Source organism: Hevea brasiliensis, chromosome 8 (genome assembly GCF_030052815.1).
Source record: "Hevea brasiliensis isolate MT/VB/25A 57/8 chromosome 8, ASM3005281v1, whole genome shotgun sequence".
In the NCBI taxonomy this organism is placed as follows: domain Eukaryota; kingdom Viridiplantae; phylum Streptophyta; class Magnoliopsida; order Malpighiales; family Euphorbiaceae; genus Hevea; species Hevea brasiliensis.
In genome coordinates, this window is record NC_079500.1 from 90,185,890 (window position 1) to 90,209,424 (window position 23,535).

The 23,535-nt window shown below is 30.5% G+C and overlaps 2 protein-coding genes across 4 annotated transcripts; both read right to left on the reverse strand.

The window, feature by feature from the left end:
• Positions 1 to 386: 386 nt before the first annotated feature.
• LOC110657582 (protein WHAT'S THIS FACTOR 9, mitochondrial) lies at positions 387 to 2,126 on the reverse strand. Its single transcript, XM_021814825.2, has one exon. The coding sequence runs from the start codon at positions 2,049 to 2,051 to the stop codon at positions 801 to 803; it is 1,251 nt and encodes a 416-aa protein (XP_021670517.2). The 5' UTR covers positions 2,052 to 2,126; the 3' UTR covers positions 387 to 800.
• A 3,323-nt stretch (positions 2,127 to 5,449) lies between these two features.
• Positions 5,450 to 19,401, reverse strand: LOC110657580 (OVARIAN TUMOR DOMAIN-containing deubiquitinating enzyme 9). 3 transcript variants are annotated; one of them, XM_021814821.2, is made up of 11 exons: positions 19,304 to 19,401; positions 18,345 to 18,764; positions 18,017 to 18,261; positions 17,534 to 17,607; positions 16,356 to 16,410; positions 16,176 to 16,250; positions 15,967 to 16,040; positions 15,829 to 15,877; positions 6,529 to 6,613; positions 5,998 to 6,054; positions 5,450 to 5,830 (listed from the first exon to the last, which is right to left on the reverse strand). In XM_021814821.2, exons 2-11 carry the CDS (start codon positions 18,670 to 18,672, stop codon positions 5,775 to 5,777), a joined length of 1,098 nt encoding a protein of 365 aa, XP_021670513.2. In that variant the 5' UTR covers positions 18,673 to 18,764; positions 19,304 to 19,401; the 3' UTR covers positions 5,450 to 5,774. The 3 variants fall into 3 exon arrangements, with proteins under 3 accessions (XP_021670513.2, XP_058007591.1, XP_021670514.2); XM_058151608.1 differs by having other exon boundaries at positions 19,307 to 19,365; XM_021814822.2 differs by lacking the exons at positions 6,529 to 6,613; positions 19,304 to 19,401 and having other exon boundaries at positions 18,345 to 18,848.
• Positions 19,402 to 23,535: the final 4,134 nt, after the last annotated feature.

Here is a 23,535-nt window from a genome sequence, read left to right on the forward strand (position 1 = left end):
CTCTAATTCAATAATTTTTTTTATTCAATGATATAAATGTTATTTAATATGAAAATGGAAGAATTGTTAATCCTGAAATGCATTGGGACGTTAGTTAACTGGACATTTACGGTAAAATTATTTTGGGTGAGTTGCGAGAGCAATATTAAATCGAGGCAAATTCTAAATATTAGATATGGGTTTTGTGTGAATCCTACTTTAATCAACAGTATAATGCATTCATCATACATGCAACAGTTGTATTGAATAATTATATGATCAATTCCTCATCATGATAATGAAAGTCAAGATTGATATTGAATGCAGGGATGATGCAAGGGTTAAATGACATATCTCTTCTTCTGTAAATTATATTCCATTTGCATCATTTTAGCTGCTTCAAACCATTTGCTGTCCAATAAACTAGCATATAACAGTGTGCCTATTCTCAAAAAGCAAAAGAGAAACAAATACAGCCACTTGACTTACAGGGAATGTGCATACTCTGATTGCACCTGTTGGAAGCATGACATTAGACTCGGTCCATCATAAATATAACGAGACCCACCTATTCAATATATATGGTCCCATATGTTGCATCTTGAATGAACTGAGTTAAGACAATAATTTCTAATTTCACACGACACCCTTTAAAAATAAGAGATATCTGAAACTCAGTCCAGCCAAGAGTATACTTATTGCTTTCTCTTCAACAATAGATACAAGTCTATGGGGGTAATGCAATCTGCCTATCCGCAACCTATGATGAAACCAGAACCAGTGAATGGCATGTAAAATCAGCTTTCAACTCTAATTAGTCTCTACCTGAAACTCTCCCATTTCTCTTCTCTTCTGTCTTCATTGACAGAATCCATATCCAAATCCAACTTTCTACATTCAGCAAATGGATTGTTCGCTCTTCTCCTCTTCAAAATCACCTCTGATTCCTTCATCAACTTTATGTACTTCTTCCTGACCATCAACATTGGATGCCTCTCTATAGCCAATTCATCATCACCATAAGCCTCCTTGAGAATTGCTGTGCAAGTCTTGTTCTTAAAAGACAAGTAAAACATGTGGGGATGCCTTTCAAATGCCTTGTGCACCTTCTGGGGCAACCCAAAATACTTCTTAAGGCTCAAAAGCTTCTTCCTTTCAGCTGAATGCTCAACGAACAAAGAAAGCAATTCATGGAAAAAACCCACAACTCTTTTCTCTGCAATATCACTATTAGGATCTAAATGTGAATAATCTTCATAAGGTGATACATAAAGAAGCTTTTGGAACTCTTCTAACCAATCCTGAATCTTCCTCCTCAACCTCAAGCCCTTTGATGGGAAAAGGGGAAACTCAATTCCCTCCATTGGCTCTCTAGAATATAACCCTTTCCTCGTTGCATTTTTCTGCAAAACTGACACAATTTTTTCTCTACTTTCAACACCCAATCCCTTTAATCCATCTTCCAACTCCACAATTCTAAAAGAACCGTCAAGATTCTTATCTGGATAGTGCAAAAAATCCTCTGGTAAACCCAAATACCATAACATGCCTTTAATAATCTTGAAAGGCAATACCTTCTCCTTACTCATTAATATAAATTTCTTCAATCTCTCTGTCAAATCCTCTTTACACTCCTCTAGCAACCTTTTCTCTTCTCTATCGATTGCAGCAGCTTCTTGGGTCAATCTAAACCAAGGCAAATTGTACTTGGGACCCACAAACTCCTCAAAGATTGATGGGTATTGTCTCAAAAACCTAGCAACCTTGATCTTCACATCAAATTGCAGTCCTCTTTTTGATACATGAGAGATTGAGATACAACCATTTGGGTCTTGGGCTATGAAATCTTTCAAAGAAAGGATGGGTTTGAGCTCTTTGGACTTGTGTATGTGCTCTATCGAATCGTATAACCGATCTTTCTTCCATTTCATGTAGACATCCACATAGTTGTGGGTTTGTGTGTACTGCTGTGGTAGGTTTTGGTACTGATGATTTGTGAGGGAAAAGATTGGATTTTGAGAAGATAAGAAGAAGAACAAGGGCTTCCTAGATGTGGGTTTTGTGAGGAACATCAAAGTTGCGACACCTGGCCTACTCTGTGGAGGATGCTATTTGAACCAGAGCTGCAAGCGGTGGACTTTTATATGCTGCTGCAGTCTTGTATGGTGTCATTTTTATTATTATAAAAACTACGAAAATACATTTTATTGTTGTTTTAAATATATAAATAATTTAAAAATATTTATTTAAATAAAATATTAATTTATAAATAATATTATAATAATAATTAAAAATATATTTTATATTTTTTAATTAATCACTAAAAATATTTTATAAATATATAATATTAAAGTCATATAATTAAAATTTTATATATTATATATGAATAAAATAAAAAATAAAAATTTTAAACATTTTAAACAGTAACTTAGTAATTTAAAAAGTTATGATAAAATAATTATTAGAAAATTATTATTTTACAACTATAAATTATAATTTTAAAAATAATATTTTTAAATATGTAAAATAGCTATACCATACAGTATAAAACCATCCCGAATCACATCAAATATATTCTGAGTGCGCGGAAGTTTGCTTTTAAAATAAGTGGTTTGTTCAATTTAATTTAATGAATTTCTTTTTTCTATAATAATTAAATTCAAATAAATTTTTTAAAATCTAAATTTCACTTAAAGACAATTTAATATTAAATTTTTCCTTTCATTGAGTTTGAGTAGAAACTTTTTTTTTTAAATACTAGTCACCAAATAAGTTCAATTTACTCCCTATATCTTCTAAAAATGTACAATTTAGTCTATTTTTAATTTTTAATATAATTTAATTCTTTTATTTTTTATTTTAATTTAAATTAACTCAATTGATATACACACGCGATTTTTTAATAGAAATAAACTCAATTTACCTCCTGTTCTTTTTAGAAATATTCAATTTGACTCATTTTTAACTTTTAGTCTAATTTAGTCCTTCTATTTTTAGTTTAAGTTTAAATTAGTTAATGTGTGACTCACTAATACTTATAATTATTTAATTTTTTTAATTTAACTTTTTAATATTAATTAATAATATGGAAAATAATAATTTATATTTTTAATTTTATTTTATTAAAATTTTCTAATTTTAATTAAGAAAATGAAAATATAAAATAATATTTTTTATTTTAAATAATTAAAATTAATTATAATCATAATTTTTAATTTTAATTAATTATATCAAAATAAAAATATTTTTTATTATTTTTCAGTTTAATTATTTTATTTTTAATTAATTAATGAAAATATAAAAATAATATTTTTCCATACTTTCATTTTAATTATTAATATTAAATAATATTTTAATTTAATTTAATTAATTATAAAAAAATAAAAATAACATTTTAATATTAAAAATGAAAAAATAAAAAATATTAAAAAATAATGGTGTCTACATATTAATTAGGCTAATTTAAACTTAAACAAAAAATAAAAGTGTTAAATTAGATCAAAAATTAAAAATTGACTAAATTGGACACTAAAAGGTACAGGGAGCAAATTTCAAAAAAAAAAAAAAAAAACAACTCACTTCACAAGTGGTGAGTGAGTGAGTTGCACCTTGGGGTAGTTTGAACTTAAATAAAAATAGAATGACTAAATTAAATTAAAAGTTAAAAATAAATTAAATTGGACATCTTTAAAAAATATAAGATAAATTGAATTTATTTCATATTATTTATTATCATTATAATATTATTTTTGCATGATTAAATCACAAATGTGTAAGCATACTGAGTTAGAAAATGTAAAAGAAAAAAATTGTAAAAAAAATTAGAGTCTATTAGTTTGGCTAGTCAACTTTTAATATTTAAGAATATATCTAATATAAATTCAAATTCATATAAAAATGAATTTAAAAATTATTAAATTAAATATTTATATTGAAATTTATATTTTATATATATATCATAAATTTCGATATAAATATTTAATAAGTGAGTAGGCATTATATTGACACATGACTTTTTTTTTTTTTAAATTATCACATATCACTTTTAATAAATGTGTATATTTTTTTATGCTAATTAAGTCTTTTTAATTATGCAAAAACATTATAGGTGAATTTATACTTCACTTTTTTATTTTATTTTTAATTAATGATATAAATTATTATAATTTAATTCATATTGATTAAATAATAAATATAAAATTTATATTATTATTACTATTTCAAACCTGCTTTCACTTTTAGAGAGAATTTTAAATATTATTATAATATTATTTATTTAAATATATTATATATTAAATCTATTTATATATAATCAATGTATAATTGCACTCTGAAAATGTTATCTAATTAGAAAATAATAAAATATATTAATTAATAATATTATATTTAAAATGAATTAATTATAATTTTTTAAATGGAAGTATATTTTTTATGTTTTATTTTACTTTTATTTGGATATTAATATAAGTTTATACTAATAATATTTCTTTTAATATTTTATATATTTTTAACGCAGGTTAGAGATATGTCTTTTAATAATATATATAGTATTAAATTTAGTTATTATATTATAATTAATTAATATTAATTATAAATAAAAATATGTTAATAATTTAAATATTAAAAATAAAAAATTAATAAATCCACATACAAAAGCACAGACATTTCATTAGTTAGATCATATTGTTAATAGATTCTTATGTTTGAAAAGCCAAACAATTTATATATAAAAAAATAAAAATAAAAAAAAAAAACCTAAATAATTGATTCACAATATTTGATATACTGAACCATTTGATCTCTCAAATCATTTTTCTATTAATTAACTATTAAAGAAGTTGTTAAAAAAAAGTTAAATGTTTAAAATGTATACAAAATTTTAAAATATCTTTCATTAATAATTTTTTTAAATTTTTTTTAAAATTAATTTAAAAAATAGAAAAAAAATTTATAAAAATATTTCTAATTAATTTTCCCAAAAAAATTGTTTTTCTTTATTAACATGATAATTTTTAAAATTTCACATATTTTCTAACAGTTAACTAACGAAAAAGTGAGTGAGTGGAAAAACTAAATAATTGAATAAATCAAACATAAGAATTTAGTTTAATTTTCAAGTAACACAAATTTACTAGTAATTATAATCTAATCAGAATTAAATAATTATTCACCCCTTTTAAAACCAAATATCATCCTTATACTATTCTTTATTATTTGTTAATATGAAAAACAATTTATCAAACAAACCGCCTCTCACAACGTGTATTAAATCCTCTAAATTTGAATCACCTTAACCTTTTTTCTGTATGTCATTGTTTATTGCATGATACAAGAAGAACAACTAAGACTTGACCAAACCCAGTTGGAATCGAGTATATAGGTCCTTTTTCGCCATTTAGTACTCCTAATCTGCACTGCTTATAGATCTAGAAAATGCGATAGACCAATATGGCAGACACCATGCAAGAAATGCAGGTAACCATTATTCTACTCTCATTAGCAACCCAGGCATACAAGTGTTCAACAGTACTGCCATGTGAAATCTATCTAAGACCATAATATGTACAATACTGATTAAAAAAAAAAAAAAAGAAGCAAGAAACTGAAAAACAGACAATCAATAGGATAAGGGGTGTTAAATTGGATACACACAGCACTCAAATGTCATCAGCCCTATTCATTCTTCCCTAGTTCACCAAATTGCACAAGGAATGGAATAAATTCCACCAAAGAAAAGCTCTTTCATCATTAAAGAACTGCCACAATCTACAATCTTGAGATTTGCCACCAAATTTTTAGCTTCCAAGTATCCACCATTTCTTCTTTTTATTAGTTTCATAAAGAGGTAGCTCTGTTTACCCAAAAAAAATAAATAAATAAATAAATAAATAAGAAAAAATAACAGCCAAATAAACAGAATCTATGCATACAAAAATTGAGAGGAACAGTTGTCTGACAACATAATAGCATGAATAAAATTTACTGGCTCATTTGCACTTGATGAATAAATTTGCTTACCTCGTCCTGGATATATTGAATTGTAGTGCACCTCTGCCCAAAAGCTCAAGAAAATAACTGCCCAGAACAAAGGTGTAAATATGAAAGTCAGCATCTTAAACCAGTTGAGCACAACATAAAGTCTAGGAGAATAAAGGGAAGCTCGAAAACCAGCACAACCAAATATGATAATACTTCTAATAATGATAATAATAATTAAAAAAAAAACTGCTGAAATGGAAAATCTTTCTTGAGAAAACCTCATAGAACTCTGCAGTTCAAATCATGAGATAGAATGACTTCACTTGACATTGATTACAATTGGATGCTCATATTAGTACATTTCTGGACATACTATATGCCTTTATTGGCAACCCACTAAAAAGTAACAAAAGATCACTTATTCTATATATAATAAAATTTAAAATCTGAAATTTCCATACCATACCACAGATGATATATGAAAACTGCTCTTCTTTGTTGTTTCATTAGATTAATCCAAATGTCTCGCAAGGTTGCAAAACAGAAAACAAAAGGCTTTCAAAATCTTACCTCGCTCGGACTTCTTAACGAATGGAAGGATCTCAATATAACATGTATCCTTAAATGAAGTTACTACAAATATCTTGACACCATACTGCAATTAGGATGGCATGCATTAGTTGTCTAGTCAGAAAAAGAAGTAAAATATTGCAGCAAAAATCACATGATTTTCATGTTAAATATTCTACCTTGGGATGAGTTTATTATTATTATTATTATTATTATTATTGGGGTAAGGATCACACCAGAATATAGAATACTTCATCTATATTAACTACATGCCAAGTTTCACAGCTTTAATGTCATAGAATTACATTAATGTATGAAAGCATTAAAATATGCATTTTTACCGAAAATTTCTTCCAGTAATGAGCATCATGAAAAACCACAAGAACCAAATTTGTACATTACGTTAAGCAACAATATTAGCAAATAAGTTATACAAGGAAATGAAAAATACTAAAATCAATTTGATGGTAATACTGATGTAGAAAAAGGGAAAGAACCAAGAAGAACAAGAAGTCAAGGACCAATCCTTAAAGAGAGAACTAATTCTCAAGATATTATTGATCTCATAAAAATTATCATAACAAAACTTGAAAAATAATGAGAACCACTATGCCTATATATAGTGTTTATGTAACCCTAATTAGGAATTAAGGATCCCACTCTATTTAGGAATTTAAGAATATCAATTTAATTAGGAACCCTAATCCAATTAGGGTCTCTAAAAATTCTTATTTTCTATATTTTTTCCTTAAGTAGGTACTCCTAAAATCTTTAGGAATATAATCTGCATCAAATACAAGAAAAAACACAGCTCATTTAGTTTAGCTGTCAGTAGCAGTTGATCGTTGCTGCAGGTAGTTGGTAGCCACTAGTTGATGGCTATAACTGATAACAGATATTAGGTAAATAATTTTTAAATGTTCTTGTTAACATGTTAATACAAATATGCATAAGTCGAACTGCGCTATTAATAATTATTTTTAAAAACATTTATTATATTAATAAAAAATAGTGACATTTCATAAAAACATAACCGTGACACTTTAAAAAAAGATAAAGATATGGTACTTTTTATAATTTTATAAAAATATAATAAAATATTATTTCGCATTGGTAATGATGTTATTATATTTTTTTATTATTAAATTCATTGTTATTAATTAAATATAATGTCTTATTATATTAATTGACAAAAAAAAAAATATTTATGTGTATTTTTGAAATATCATTATTTTTCTGTTAATCTAATATGCTTTCTGTTAATCTAATATGCTTTCTGTAAAGTGATTACTTTATAAAAAATAAATACCACTTATGAAAAATTTATGAGAGGAAACATAAAAATTTGTCACATTTAAATTTTTTATATGTATAGTGATTACTTTAAACTCCGTCTAAGTAGTTTGCGCTTAGTCGGTCCCAAGCCCAGATAAAGAAGGAGGGTTGCGGTAGGTGACAACCAGTATAAAAATTTCATCACACCTTATGATATGGATTCAAATGATATAAACGTTGGGCCGTTCTCTACTCACGACGTGCTACGTTGGAGCACGGGTGTAGTGAGAAATATGCAAGGGTGTAGAGCATTCACCGAAAGCGACGCACCATGCCGGCGCCTGGGTGTGGTGTTAAGTGAGCAAGGGTTCCCACATCATGGACGGTGTGGATAAAAAAGTTAGTCCATAGGACAGATAGTAGAATAGATAGTGGAACAGAACGCAAGATAGACATAGAAAACAATAGAACATATCATAGAAGGAGACTAATTAGGAAGGAACAGGATAGGAAGAGGATCAGTGTTGTTACTTGGAATGTTGGATCACTTACAGGAAAATTAATGGAGCTTGTGGATACCTTGAAAAGGAGAAGGGTGAATATTGCTTGCATTCAGGAGACTAAATGGGTAGGAGAGAAAAGCAAGGAAGTGGATAATTCAGGGTACAAACTGTAGTTTACCGGAACGGAGAGAAACAAGAACGGAGTGGGCATAATCATAGACAGAACATTGAAAGGCGCTGTAATAGCTGTGAAGAGAGTAGGAGATAGAATTATACTAGTAAAGCTAGTACTAGAAGGAGAAACAATAAATGTAGTTAGTGCTTATGCCCCACAAATAGGACTAGATAGTGAGAGTAAACAAAGATTTTGAAAAGATATGGATAATTTAATGCAAAGCATACCGAATGAAGAGAACGTTTTCATTGGTGGAGATTTGAATGAACATGTAGAAAGTGATAAGTAAGTTTATGAGAATGTTCATGGAGGTTTTGGTTTTGGCAGTCGAAATAAGGAGGGAAAAAGTATCCTGAATTTTGCTATGGTATACGACCTAATACTAGCAAATACCTACTTTATAAAAAGAGAGTCACATTTAGTAACTTTCAAAAGTGGGCAACATAGAAGCCAAATTGACTTCCTCTTAACCAGGAAGACAAATAGAGCTCTATGCAAGGATTGTAAGGTCATTGTAGGAGAGGCTTTAACAAGTCAACATCGGTTAGTGGTTTTGGATGTCAAGTTTAGGAACAATTCAAGTAAGGTCAGAAAAAATAGTGTAGCTCGAACAAAGTGGTAGGAATTTAAAGGAGTAAAGCAAGCGAAGTTCAAAAATGAGCTTCTCGAGTCCGAAGCATGGAAGTTGGATATGGAGGCCAATGATATGTGGATACAAATGGCATCAAAGATTAGAGAACTAGCTAGAAAAGTACTTGGAGAGTCTAAAGGGCATGGATCACCCTCAAAAGAGAGATGGTGGTTGAATGAGGAAGTTCAAAAGGCAATGAAGAGAAAAAGGGAATAGTATAAGAAATTACCTAAATGTGATAATAATGAGGCATATGAACAGTACGAGATAGCAAAAAAAAGAGGCAAAAAAAGAGGCAAAAAAGGCTATTAGTCAAGCAAGAGCACAGGCCTTTGAAAAGTTATATGAGAAACTTGGAGCTAAAAAAGGAGAGAAAGATATTTATAGATTAGCAAGGAGCAGAGAAAGGAAATGTCAAAATCTCAATCAAGTTAGGTGCATTAAGGATAAAGAAGGAAAAGTGTTGGTGAAAGATGAGGACATTAAAGAAAGATGAAGAAATTATTTTAATGATCTCTTTAATAATAATCAAAATGGTAATAGCATGAATATAGACTATAGAACAATAGAAAAGATGTGAATTATACTAGAAGGATTAGATCTTTAGAAGTAAAGGAAGCACTTAAAAGAATGAAAATGATTAAAGCCTGTGGACCCGATGGAATACCAATTGAAGTGTGGAAGTGTTTGGGAGATATGGGAGTGGCATGGCTAACTAAATTGTTTAATAAGATTCTAAACTCAAAGAAAATGCTTGACGAATGGAGGAGGAGTATTTTAGTACCTATTTTTAAAAATAAGAGAGACATACAGAGTTGCTCAAACTATAGGGGAATTAAACTCATGAGCCATACTATGAAGTTGTGGGAGAGAGTTGTGGAGCATCAACTACGTCATGATACTTCTCTCTCTCAATCAATTTGGCTTCATGCCCGGTCATTCAACTATGGAAGCGATCTTTCTCATTAGAAGCTTGGTGGAGAAATATAGAGATGTGAAGAAAGATCTACATATGGTTTTTATTGATTTGGAGAAGGCTTATGATAATGTTCCAAGAAATTTCTTATGGAGTGTGTTAGAACAAAAGAGGGTATCTATTAGGTACATACAAATGTTGAAAAATTTGTATGAAGGAATAAGTACTATTGTGCGCACAGTGAGAGAGGACACTAGAGACTTTCCGATATCAATTGGATTACACTAAGGATCAACTATAAACCCTTACCTTTTTATATTAGTTTTAAATGAATTGACGAAACATATACAAGAGAGTATTCCTTGGTACATGATGTTTGCGGATGATATTGTTCTGATAGATAAGACACGAGAAGGAGTCAATAGAAAACTAGAACTTTGGAGAAGTACTCTAGAGTCAAAGGGTTTTAAGTTAAGTAGAACGAAGACAGAATACATGCATTGCAAATTCAGTGAAGGCCAAACTGGTGATAGAGAAGGAGTTAGTTTGGATGGAGTGATACTATCCCAAAGTAATCACTTTAAATATCTCGGCTCAGTCCTTCAAGTAGATGGGGGATGTAAGGAGGATGTTAGTCATAGGATTAAAGCCGGATGGTTGAAGTGGAGATGTGCCACGGGAGTTTTATGTGATCGCAAGATTCCTAATAAGTTGAAAGAAAAATTTTACCATACAGCCATACGACCGACTATATTATATGGAAGTGAGTACTGGGCACTGAAGGAGTCATATGTGTCTAAGATATGAGTTGCAGAGATGAGAATGTTAACGTAGATGAGTGGCCATACTAGACTAGATAAAGTCCGTAATGAGAGTATTAGAGAAAAGGTAGGAGTGGTGCCAATTGAGGATAAGTTGAGAGAAGGAAGATTGAGGTAATTTGGTCATGTGAAGCGTAGATATATGGAGGCTCCAATTAGATAAGTATAGCACATTAGGTTAGAGGATAGAAAGAAAAAAAGGGATAGACCTAAATTGACTTGGAGGAGAGTAGTACAACATGACCTAGAAGCATTACACATTTTTGAGAATTTAACCCAAAATCATTTAAAGTGAAGAAAGCGAATCCATATAACCGACCCCAAATTTTTAGGATAAATGCTTAGTTGAGTTGAGTTGAGTTGAGTTTATAGTGATTACTTTAACTCCGCCTAAGTAGTTTACGCTTAGCCGGTCCCAAGCTCGGATAAAGGAGAAGGGTTACGGTAGATGACAACCAGCGTAAAAATTTCGTCAAATTTCGTCACATTTTATGATATGGATTCAAATGATATAGACGTTGGGGCGTCCTCTACTTACGACGCGCTACATCGGATCCCAGATATAGTAAGAAATATGTAAGGGTATAAGGCGTTCACCGAAAACGACGCGCAATGCCAGCGCCCGGGTGTGGTGTTAAATGAGCAAGGATTCCCACATCATGGACAAGTGTGGGTAAAGAAGTTAGTCCATAGGACAGATAGTCGAACTGATAGTTAAATAGAACACCAGATAGGCATAGAGAACAATAGAAGATATCATAGAAGGAGATCAATTAGAAAGGAACATGATAGGACGAGAATCAGGGTTGGTACTTGAAATATTGGATCACTTACAGGAAAATTAATGGAGCTTGTGGATACCTTGAAAAGGAGAATGGTGAATATTGCTTGCATTCAAGAGACTAAATGGGTAGGAGAGAAGTAAGGAAGTGAGTAATTCAGGGTACAAACTATGGTTTACCAGAAAGGAGAGAAATAAGAATGGTGTGGGCATAATCATAGACAGGACGTTGAAAGATGCTGTAATAACTGTAAAAAGAGTAAGATAAAATTATACTAGTAAAGCTAGTACTTGAAGGAGAAACAATAAATGTAGTTAGTGTTTATGCTCCACAAATAGGACTAGATAGTGAGAGTAAACAAAGGTTTTGGGAAGATATGAATGATCTAATGCAAAGCATACCGAATAAAGAGAATGTTTTCATCGGTGGAGATTTGAATGGACGTGTAGGAAGTGAAAGGCAAGGCTATAAGAATGTTCATGGAGGTTTTGGATTTGGCAACCGAAATAAGGAGAGAAAAAGCATTCTGGATTTTGCTATGGCATACGATCTAATACTAGCAAATACCTACTTTGTAAAAAAAGTCACATTTAGTGACTTTCAAAAGTGGACAACATAAAAGCCAAATTGACTTCCTCTTAACTAGGAAGACAAATAGAGCTCTATGCAAGGATTGTAAGGTCTTTCTGGGAGAGGTTTTAACAAATCAACATCAGTTAGTAGTCTTGAATGTTAAGTTGAGGAACAATTCATGTAAGGTTAGAAGAAATAGTGTAGCTCGAACAACGTGGTGGGAATTCAAAGAAGTAAAGCAAGTGAAGTTCAAAAATGAGCTTCTCGAGTCTGAAGCATGGAAGCTGGATATGGAGGCCAATGATATGCGGATACAGATAGCATTAAAGATTAGAGAAATAGCCAGAAAAGTACTTAGAGTCTCTAGAGGATATGGACCACCCTCAAAAGAGAGATGGTGGTGGAATGAGAAAGTACAAAAGGCAGTAAAGAGAGAGAAAATGGTATAAGAAATTACCTAAGTGTGATAATAATGAGATATATGAACAATACAAGATAGCAAAGAAAGAAGCAAAAAAGGCAGTTAGTCAAGTAAGAGCGCAAACCTTTGAAAAGTTATATGAAAAACTTGAAACTAAAGAAGGAGAGAAAGATATTTATAGATTAGCAAGGAAGAGAGACAAGAAATGTCAAAATCTCAATCAAGTTAGGTTCATCAAGGATAAAGAAGGAAAAGTGTTGGTGAAAGATGAGGACATTAAAGAAAGATAGAGAAATTATTTTGATGATCTCTTTAATAATAGTCAAAATGGTAATAGCGTGAATATAGACTACAGAGCAATAGAAAAGAATGTGAATTATACTAAAAGGATAAGATCTTTAGAAATAAAGGAAGCACTTAAGAGAATGAAAATGGGTAAAGCCTGTGGACCCGATGGAATTCCAATTGAAGTGTGAAAATATTTGGGAGATATGTAAGTGGCATGGTTAATTAAATTGTTTAATAAAATTCTAATTCAAAGAAAATACCTGATGAATGGAGAAGAAGTATTTTAGCACCTATTTTTAAAAATAAGAGAGACATATAAAGTTGCTCAAACTATAGGAGAATTAAACTCATAAGCCATACTATGAAGTTGTGGGAGAGAGTTATGGAACATCGACTATGTCGTGATACTTCTATCTCTCCCAATCAATTTGGCTTCATGCCTGGTCGTTCAACTATGAAAGCAATCTTTCTCATTAGAAGCTTGATGAAGAAATATAGAGATGCAAGGAAAGATTTACACATGATTTTTATCGATTTAGAGAAGGCTTATGATAGTGTTCCAAGAGGTGTCTTATGGAGAGTGTTAGAACAAATGAGAGTATCTATTAGGTACATACAAGTGTTGAAAGACATGTATGAAGGAGCAACTATTATTGTGCGCACAGTGAGAAGGGACACAAGAGATTTTCCTATCTCAGTTGGATTACACCAAGGTTCAGCTGTAAGCCCTTACTTTTTTACATTAATTTTAGATGAATTAACGAAACATATATAAGAGTATCCTTTGGTGCATGATGTTTGCAGATGATATAGTTCTGATAGATGACATGCAAGAAGGAGTTAATAGAAAGCTAGAGCTTTGGAGAAGTACTCTAGAGTCAAAAGGCTTTAAGTTAAGTAAAACGAAGACAGAATACATGCATTGCAAGTTCAGTGAAGGTCGAATTGGTGATAGGGAAGGAGTTAGTTTGGATGAAGTGATACTGTCCCAAAGTAATCACTTTAAATATCTCGACTCAGTCCTTCAAGTAGATGGGGGATGTGAGGAGGATGTTAGTCATAGGATTAAAGCCGGATGATTGAAGTGGAGACGTGCCACAGGAGTTTTATGTGATCGCAAGATTCCCAATAAGTTGAAAGGAAAATTTTATCGTACCGTCATACAACCGTCCATGTCATATGGAAGTGAGTGTTGGGCACTGAAGGAGTCGCATGTGTCTAAGATAAGAGTTGCGAAGATGAGAATGTTAAGGTGGATGAGTCGCCATACTAGACTAGATAAAGTCCATAATGAGAGTATTACAGAAAAGGTAGAAGTGGTACCAATTGAGGATAAGTTGAGAGAAGGGAGATTGAGGTAGTTTGGTCATGTAAAGCGTAGACATAAGGAAGCTCCAGTTAGACAAGGAGAGCACATTAAGGTAGAGGATAGAAAGAAAAGAAGGTAGACCTAAACTAACTTGGAGGAGAGTAGTACAACATGACCTAGAAACATTACACATTTTCGAGGATTTAACCCAAAATCGTTTAGAGTGGAGAAAAAGAATCTATATAGCCGACCCCAAATTTTTGGGATAAAAGTTGAGTTGAGTTGTATAGTGATTACTTTCTGTAAATTGTTTTCGTAAAGTAAAATAATTCTACTTTATTTTAAACAAAGTAATCACGGAGAAACTACATATATATATATATATATATATATATATATATATATATATAAGAATGAAATTAGTTTTTTTTTAAGTAGAATAAATTTAGTTATTAATAAATTATAGTAAGGGTAATTTGGTCAAATATTAAAAAAATTCCAATATTTATTTGTGAATGGGAAAGAGCTGCTTGTATCGTTGGCCTAGCTCTTGGAGATAAAACATCTATTAGTTGGATTTTAAAAGTTAAACCAAACAACCCTTTATATGATGACAATCAGGACATAACTCCTCCAACCATTGATTATCAACACTAAGGACTATGTGCACACATCTAAAGGGAATTCTAAGATAACTTTGTTTTTGGCTAAGTAAACCCTACTTTGTAAATTAATACCCTTGGATGAATCAGTAATGGCTCATCATGAAGTGACTAAAAACTAGTGTCATCATAGAAGGCACCCGTCTAAAGATGGGTAACATTGATTGAAGAATTGTTTGAGATGTTTTGATCAGACCCTTGGATGAACTAATTAAGTAGAGTAAGCTTTCCAAGCAGAAGATACAAAAAGGACAAAGACTGAAAATAGCCTTTCATCTATGGTGCAGCACTTCACTTAGCCTAAAGCTACTAGCCCATTTGTAATTTTATAATACGGGCTTACTAGTCACCATTAGCCTGAATAACTGTTTAAAAGAAGCCCATTGGATAATGTTTTAAAAGAAGCCAGAGAAAAGTTAGGGTTTCGAAAGGAAAAGGAGAAAAATGAGGAAATTGCTCGACAGTTATACCATCTCCATCTCATTTCCTCCCCTCCCACTCCCTCTTCCTCTATTTTTGATGAAGTAATGGCTTAATAAAAAAAGGGGCACCCAGCAGTCTTTCTATAGGGTAAGAAGTGTTGCATTATCTATGTGGCCAATAATTGCCTGTAACAGCTGAAATATTATCAATAATGCAACTAATGTAATGTAACCTTGAAATACATAACAAAACGGAACAGCCAATGATTAAATCAGGAGTTGTTGATAAAAATAGCATCTATCATATGTAATATATAATTTAGGTAGCAGCATATAGGCCTATAATTATATAAACATTATGTGATTCAAGGTCACAAATAACACATCATGTTTCTTGATGATTTCAATTTTTTCCTTCATGTTTAACCTGGCTAGGTGATGGAAAGGCCAACTAACAACATCAAATTAAGGAAAGACAAGCAAACAAAAGAAGAGAGAATTTGGAATCTATGTTGCTCATACCGAATCTGCAGCGGCTTGCAATGTGACATGATCACCCCATTCACCAGTGCTAGTTTATCAAAAAAGGAGTATAAGTGTAAGTTTGTTTACTTTTCATGAAGTGTTTAGGGGACCTAAAGAAAAAGGATAGTGACAAACTTGCTCATTTTCTCCAGATAGTCTCCATAAGCCATAGGAACATAACCTTCATACATCTGGGGGTAAGACTTCAGCTGATGATACCAACATGTCCAAGATAATAAACATCGTCATTTTAAGGAATATGAAAATTCATAGGTTATGGCATCAAGAAGAAGAGCATAACTGAATACATTTACAAAGAAGTACTCCTTTTCATGTCAACTAACCTGAGAAAGAACACAATCCCTTACAACTTTGTGGCGCTCAGATGAACGATAGAGTTGATCTGATAAGGCACGAAACTGGGAAAATTTGGAACTAGTAAGACCCCACTTCAGAAAAGCGATATAAATAAAAAGAAAAATTTTGCACAAACAGTTTCTCTTTAAAATTTAGAAGGAAACAACCTGGCAGTTTCCATCTCCTTGGACCTTATTTTCAACCAAATTATATGCCTTCAACCTATGACAAACACATTAACATTAATAGCAATATTCAAACCAATATATATATAGACTTAAACTGTAGGGTCAATACATTCAAAACTGAAAGTGCAAAACCTAATTAATCAGAAACAGACACAGAATAATTGTTCACAAAATATGAGATCTTGGCAGAATCTGGAAGACATTAAAGGGCACTATACTTTGCATATCCTATTAACCTATGTTGAGAATATGTACAGTACATCAATCATGCAGCGACAGCAGTAATTTGTAAGATATTAAAATCACACTCAATTCCAATAGCTTTACCGCAAAATTGCTAATTATCAAGAATAAATGAATCCACCTAATAATCAGCAGTATTCACAATATTCTCCGATGGGAACCACACCAAATGATATTTAACACACCTCCCCTGGTCCAGCTGTCTCTCTCTCTCTTTGCCGTCCACAGCCGTAAGTGGTAATATAAGGGAAATTATTTGGGCCCATGGACTGTAACCTGTTTTCTTGATGGAAATATCATTCAACATTTTGCATATCCAAGCATCTCAGTATGAGATTTAGAATTTATTTCATTTTAGAAAAATTTCATGCAATAATTTTTTTTATACAAAATGATCACTATGCCATTCAGCTATCTTATTGCTGTTGTCGTGCATCCGCGCATGTGGTCAGGATCAATTGCAAGTGTAATATATATATATATATATATATATATATATATATATATATATATAAGGCTTTGTTCCAAATTTTGAATTGATATTGGGCACTTTTAAATTTAAAATAAACTAAAAATGATTTTAAATAGATATTTATATAATTTTCTTGTTACTTTAATAAATTAATTGCACTTTCTAGTTCAGATAAATCACATTATTTCAACTTCTTAATTACTAAATAGATTTTACTTATCCATTCTAATTACAAATATTTTTTCAAGATATTTACAAATACTTCAAAACTTGAATCATTTGTTTATGTTTCTAATTTTCTTAAAAATATTTTTGGAACCCTAACAATATAAATATTAAAGACCTTGCTTGGGCATCTCCTTATGGCACATTCCAATTGACCACTGACTCACATAAAGATTAAGCACAACCAGCTTTAAAAGAAGGGAAATCAGGGTAAAACCTGTCTAACAGCCTTTGATGATCTGAAATCTCTTCATCTTCCGATGGTATTTCTCCATTAATTTTAGGGACGTGCTGGACAAAAAGAAATGAGAAATTCAGGGAAGCAAATTAAGAGTTTTGAACAAAGACAGATTAATAAACACACATCCTCCCACAATCCAAAAGAGGCAAAGCAACCCTGGTAGAAAGGAAATAGCACTAGAGGAAATGCCCATGTAACAATCAGAAGTGATCACTTGAGGTGGTTTAAATCATAATGCTTTCTATGAAACTAATTGCTAAATGCTGCACAGATGTGATAGATTCTTAGCATATTCCAGTTTCTTCAGCCAGCAGGCTTTATAGAACATCTGTGTTCATAATTTGTCACATTCCTAAGCTGCTTAAATACAACCAACCCCCTCATTCCCACCATCCTTTGTATATCATCAGCTTTCAAAAGGATATGGTTGAAATAAATCTAACTTTCAGTTATACTTACCGGCACAGGAACCATCTGATTTAGTCTCATGCCCACTTCACCATCAAGAGTAGACTCATCTGCTATTTCTAGGGAATGTGATCCCTCTTCCATCCGAATGGATTCTTCTCCAGCATTAGGATATGAAAAAGAATTCAGGATATCATCACATTCTTCACTTTCACACTTGGTAAAATCATGTGCCTCCTTTTTGCTGCATTCAGCATCATCCATCTTGTTTTTTCTATGATGATCATTCTGGTCCTCTACAAATAGTACATGCTATTCAATAAATGAAGTGAAATAAAGGCCAACCAATAATCAGCCAGCAACTGAGGAATTGGCTCACCATAACCATTGCATTTTCCTGGAGAGGCAAGCCAGGCCTGTTCAAGAATAGATTCTTGTCCAGGTTTGTGAAGCCCAGATGCTTCTGCAGCAGCAATTTGAGAAAGTTCCTCTTGAAGAGCATGTGCTATAACCGCATCATTCTCTACATTATTTGTGTGTCCTGCTTCATTATAACCTTCTACGACGTACCCAACTTGACAATCATCTATATCATACTGAGTAACACTGTTACATGGACCAGAACTTGGAAGTGCACAAACGTCTATTAGGGTATAGAGACCCCATCGAGAAACATCAGGATCTTGGCCATGCACAATCATCTTCATTGCATAATTAACACGACCTATGACAGATAGTACAACTACAACCAACTTGGTTTATGATCTTGCACACAAAATTTTCAATGTCCAGATGAAACCTGTAAAATTACCACAATCAAACTTAAAATATAATGAATTAATTATATATAAAAATCCCACATGGCAAACCTATTAAATACAAATAACAAAAATAGACATAAGGGTCCTTACGAATTCATTGACAGAGAACAGGAGAAAAAAAAACAAAAAAGAAGAGAGGAGGATTTAGAAGAGATAAAAGCATGCTCTACCAACCGCAAAAAACTGTCCCTACACATAACATAAAGCTTCAAAAATCCATAAACAAAATAATTCTACGAAAAAAAACAAAAATCTTTTCAACATATGCCGATTGAAATTTGCTGCTACGTCTATAACAAGAATCAATCATCAAAAATAAGTCTTTATCTGAAAACCCATCTTTAATTTTCAAAACGAAACACGCAACAGAGGCTCAATTATATAAACTTTCAATTACAACCAATCGATTTTAAACCTCGCAATTAAACTGAGAAACATTGATAATAGCACCAGTCTAATTTCAACAAAGAATCAATCCAAATTAAATTAAAAAAAAAAAGTTTCAAGTTAATCCTACAACTTTCTATTCGCTATCAACCATTGAATAAACGCATGATCAATTTGAATCCAATTTCTGAAATTGAAAAGATAAGTACCTGAGAATTCCAAAGAGGAAGTAAAGAATATTCCTTGACAAAAAAAAAAGAATGCCGGTTTCGGCTAAAGACTATCTGCTCTGTGCGTGTGAAACCGGGAACCGCCTCGGTCTAGCGTGGCACACCGCCATCGGCTATGGAAAGGCCCCATCTCTGTGCCACGTTTCATCTTCTTATTTGCCAATTTTGTATTGTGTAAAAGCTCGTTTTGCCCCTCAACCCATTGCCCCATATCCAGTACACCTTTTTATAAGTTTTCGATCTGCTGAACTCAAACCTTTTGCCCGTGCTGAGTGAGCAGCCCGAGCTCCAAGTAAAAAATATTTAATTATTTTTTATTTTATAATATTAAAATTTTAAGAACTAAATAAATAAATTTTAAAAATATAAAAATTGATAAATAAATTTTATTAAATTTTAATAATTAAATTATAATTTATTATATTTTTAATAAGAAATTTATTTATAATTAATCAAAATTTTTAAAGATTTTAAAATAATTATCATTTTAATTCTATTAAAAAAGAAAGAAAGAATATTTTATTAAAAGCTTATTTATAATTAACTAAAATAAATAAAAAAGAAAATCCCATTGATCTCCTAATAATTCCTAATTAGGCAGACGTGTTTTCTTATAATTATATTGGGCTCCCAAGCTTATGAGTAAACTATATTTCATTCACTAACAAGAATATTTTTCTTTTTCTTGTGAGAAATCTCCATGCCCACCTTCCACTTGAAGGGCAAATATCGACCTTCCAGGGAATGTGAAAAGAAAATACAGAAAATCTTGTCCAAGACCAAAGGTAATTATAGATTTATAATTATATTGTTGGTGAATTTTATTTAGATATTTGAATTATCTAACTATGAAGTTTAACGGGTGCATGATGCTGCAGGAATTGTGTCCCAGAATATAGATATGGAGAAGGGCTTGGTACATGTCGAAGGCAACGTAGATATTAAAAATCTTAGAGAAGAAATTTAAAAACAAGTTTAAAGAAACCCATGTTGTGGAGAAGAAGAATGAAGGTGGATCATCATCTAGATCATCCCAGCCTGACCCTGCCCCAGAATATGGTGATCATGGTCATGGACCTGACCCAGGATATGGCTGTGATTGGCAGAATGATCTATTTTCAGACCATTACAATCATAGAAACCATGCGCCACAAACTTTCAGTGATGAAAAATCCTAATGCTTGCTCTATGATGTGAGATGCTTGTGCTAGCTAGGTTTTTCAAAAATATGTGAGAGCTTCAATATTAAGAAGTTTAGGGAACCTCATAGCTCGGATGTACTTAAATATTTTCATTATCTTTAGACAAAAGATTACTGATTTTTTTTCAATAACGTTGTATATTGAATTACAATCAGCTTTCATTTATTAGAATGTTTATGAGATTCTAAATTTAAGTCTTAGTTATATATTAAATTGTGAATATTGAGAATTAAAAAGTTATTGTACCAAAACTGATATGCTAAAAGAAAGAGTAAACAAAACAGAAAATTAACTCAAAACAGAAAATTAACATCATGAATAGCTTTTGAAACTAGGGATGTGCAGCTTTTGAATAGTATTTATTCAATGTAAATATTATATATATAAAATATACAGTTTGATTGTAATTACGATGAGATCTATGTGAAATCTATTATGTATGATCATTTAATAATTATTAAAATTATATATCTATTTTTTTTAATAAAGAGATAAGTTAAAATAAAATTAAGAATCATAATAGGATTGTAAACGAATCAAATTACACGTGAACTGTTCAAAACTTAGCTGGATAAAAATTTAGCTTATTTAGAAAATGAATCGAGCTCAAGCTTGATCTTAGACTTATTTAATAAATGAATTTAATTCAAACTTAGCGGTATTCAATCTAATAACCCTACAAATAAACTCATTTACAGGTTTATGAGCTAACTCGTGAATAAATGTATTTATAAAAATATTTATATTAATTATTATATTTTATTTATTATAAATATTTATTATTTTATTTAAAAATATTTAAAAAATAATATATTATCTAAAATTATGATATATAAAATGAATTTATTAAATATAATTAAAAATATTCCTTGAAAGAAAAAAGGAATGCCGGTTTCAGTAAAGACCATCTGCTCCGTGCGTGTGAAACCAGGAACCACCTTGGTCTAGCGTGCACACCGCCACCGCGCATGGAACGCCCCAGTGCCACGTTTCATCTTCTTATTTGCCAATTTTGTATCGGGTCATTTTGCCCCTAAACTCAAACCTTTCACTCTTGTTGAGTGAGCGGCCGAGGTCCAAACAAAAAAAATATTTAATTATTTTTTATTTTATAATATTAAAATTTTAAAAATTAAATAAATAAATTTTAAAAATAAAAGAAACAATATATAAATTTTACTAAATTTTAATGATTAAGCTCCATTTATTTAAATTATTTTTCTGAAAAATATTTTTTATATTTTTTAATTTTAAGACACTTGAAAAAATTAATTAATAAAAAATATTTTTCTTATAAAAAAAAATAAGTTAATTTTAAAGAAAATTACTTTTATTTTTTAAAAGATAAAGTCATTTTTCGTTTTCTGAACTTTAATAATCTTATTAAAATATGAACACATTTAGACTCTGTTTATATCACAGAAAATAATTTATATATAAAAAAAATTTTTGGTAGAAAATATTTTCTAAAAAGATATTTTTTAAAAATATATTTTTTATGAAAATATTTTTTATTATTTAATTACAATATTAAATTAATGATATGTATTTATTTAATGTATGAATAAATATGTTCACATTTTAATAAGATTATTAAAGTTTAAAAAACGGAAAACAATTTCCTCTTTTGAAAAATAAAAGTCGTTTTCCTTAAAAATGATTTGGTTTTCCTTTTGATCAAGAAAATATTTTTTATTGATTAAATTTTTGAGTGCTTCAAACATCAAAAAATATAAAAAATATTTTTTAGGAAAATATTTTTTATGAAATAAATGAAACCTTATACATACATAAAATAAATACATATCATTAATTTAATATAGTAATCAAATTATGAAAAATATTTTTACGGAAAATATTTTTAAAAAAAATATTTTTCACAAAAAATATTTTTCACATATAAGTTATTTTTCATGAAACAAACGGAGCCTAAATTATAATTTATTATATTTTTAATAAGGAACTTATTTATAATTAATCAAAAATTTTAAGAATTTTAAAGTAATTATCATTTTAATTTTATTAAAAATAAAGATTATTATATTACAAGCTTATTTGTTATTAACTAAAATAAGTAAAAAAAAATCCCACTGATCTCCTAATAATTCCTTATTAGACAGATGTGTTTTCATATAGATATATAGGGTTCCCAAGCTTGGGAGTAAACTCTATTTCATTCACCAACAAGAATAGTAATCTCCATGCCAACCTTCCAATTGAAGGGCAAAAATCGACCCTCCAGGGAATGTGAAAAGAAAATGCAGAAAATCTTGTCCAAGACCAAAAGTAATTATAGATTTATAATTATATTGTTGGTGAATTTTATTTAGATATTTGAATTATCTAATTATGAAGTTTAATGGGTGCATGGTGTTGCAGGAATTGTGTCCCAGAATATAGATTTGGAGAAGGGCTTGGTGCATGTAGAAAGCAACGTAGATATTAAAAATCTTAGAGAAGAAATTTAAAAAGAAGTTTAAGGAAGCCCATGTTGTTGAGAAGGATGAAGGTGGATCATCATCTCGATCATCCCAGCGTGACCCTGCCCCAGAATATGGTGATCATGGTTATGGACCTGACCCAGGATATGGCTGTGATTGGCAGAATGATCTATTTTCAGACCATTACAATCATAGAAACTATGCACCACAAACTTTCAGTGATGAAAAATCCTAATGCTAGCTCTATGATGTGAGATGCTTGTGCTAGCTAGATCTCTCAAAAATATGTGAGAGCTTCAATATTAAGAAGTTTACACTATATGTTTAATACAAAATGGGAGAGGGAGGAAAATAAAGAAGGAAAATATTTTTTTATATTTTGTTCTTTATTTTTTCTCTTTTTGTTTGGGAATGAAAGAAAAATAATAAGAATAATTAAAATAAAATTTATTTTTTCTTGTTTGGGAAGAGATAAAAGAGGAAAGAAAA

Excerpts from the sequence above, each read along its gene's own strand:
- LOC110657582 (XM_021814825.2), bottom strand. The coding sequence starts at position 2,051 with ATGTTCCTCACAAAACCCACATCTAGGAAGCCCTTGTTCTTCTTCTTA.
- LOC110657580 (XM_021814821.2), bottom strand. The coding sequence starts at position 18,672 with ATGAAGATGATTGTGCATGGCCAAGATCCTGATGTTTCTCGATGGGGT. Across the intron at positions 15,878-15,966 it reads TATCTGGAGAAAATGAGCAA|CACTGGTGAATGGGGTGATC; the intron begins GTTTGTCACTAT and ends TTGATAAACTAG. Across the intron at positions 6,614-15,828 it reads TGCAAGCCGCTGCAGATTCG|TATGGTGTCAAGATATTTGT; the intron begins GTATGAGCAACA and ends TCCTAATTGCAG.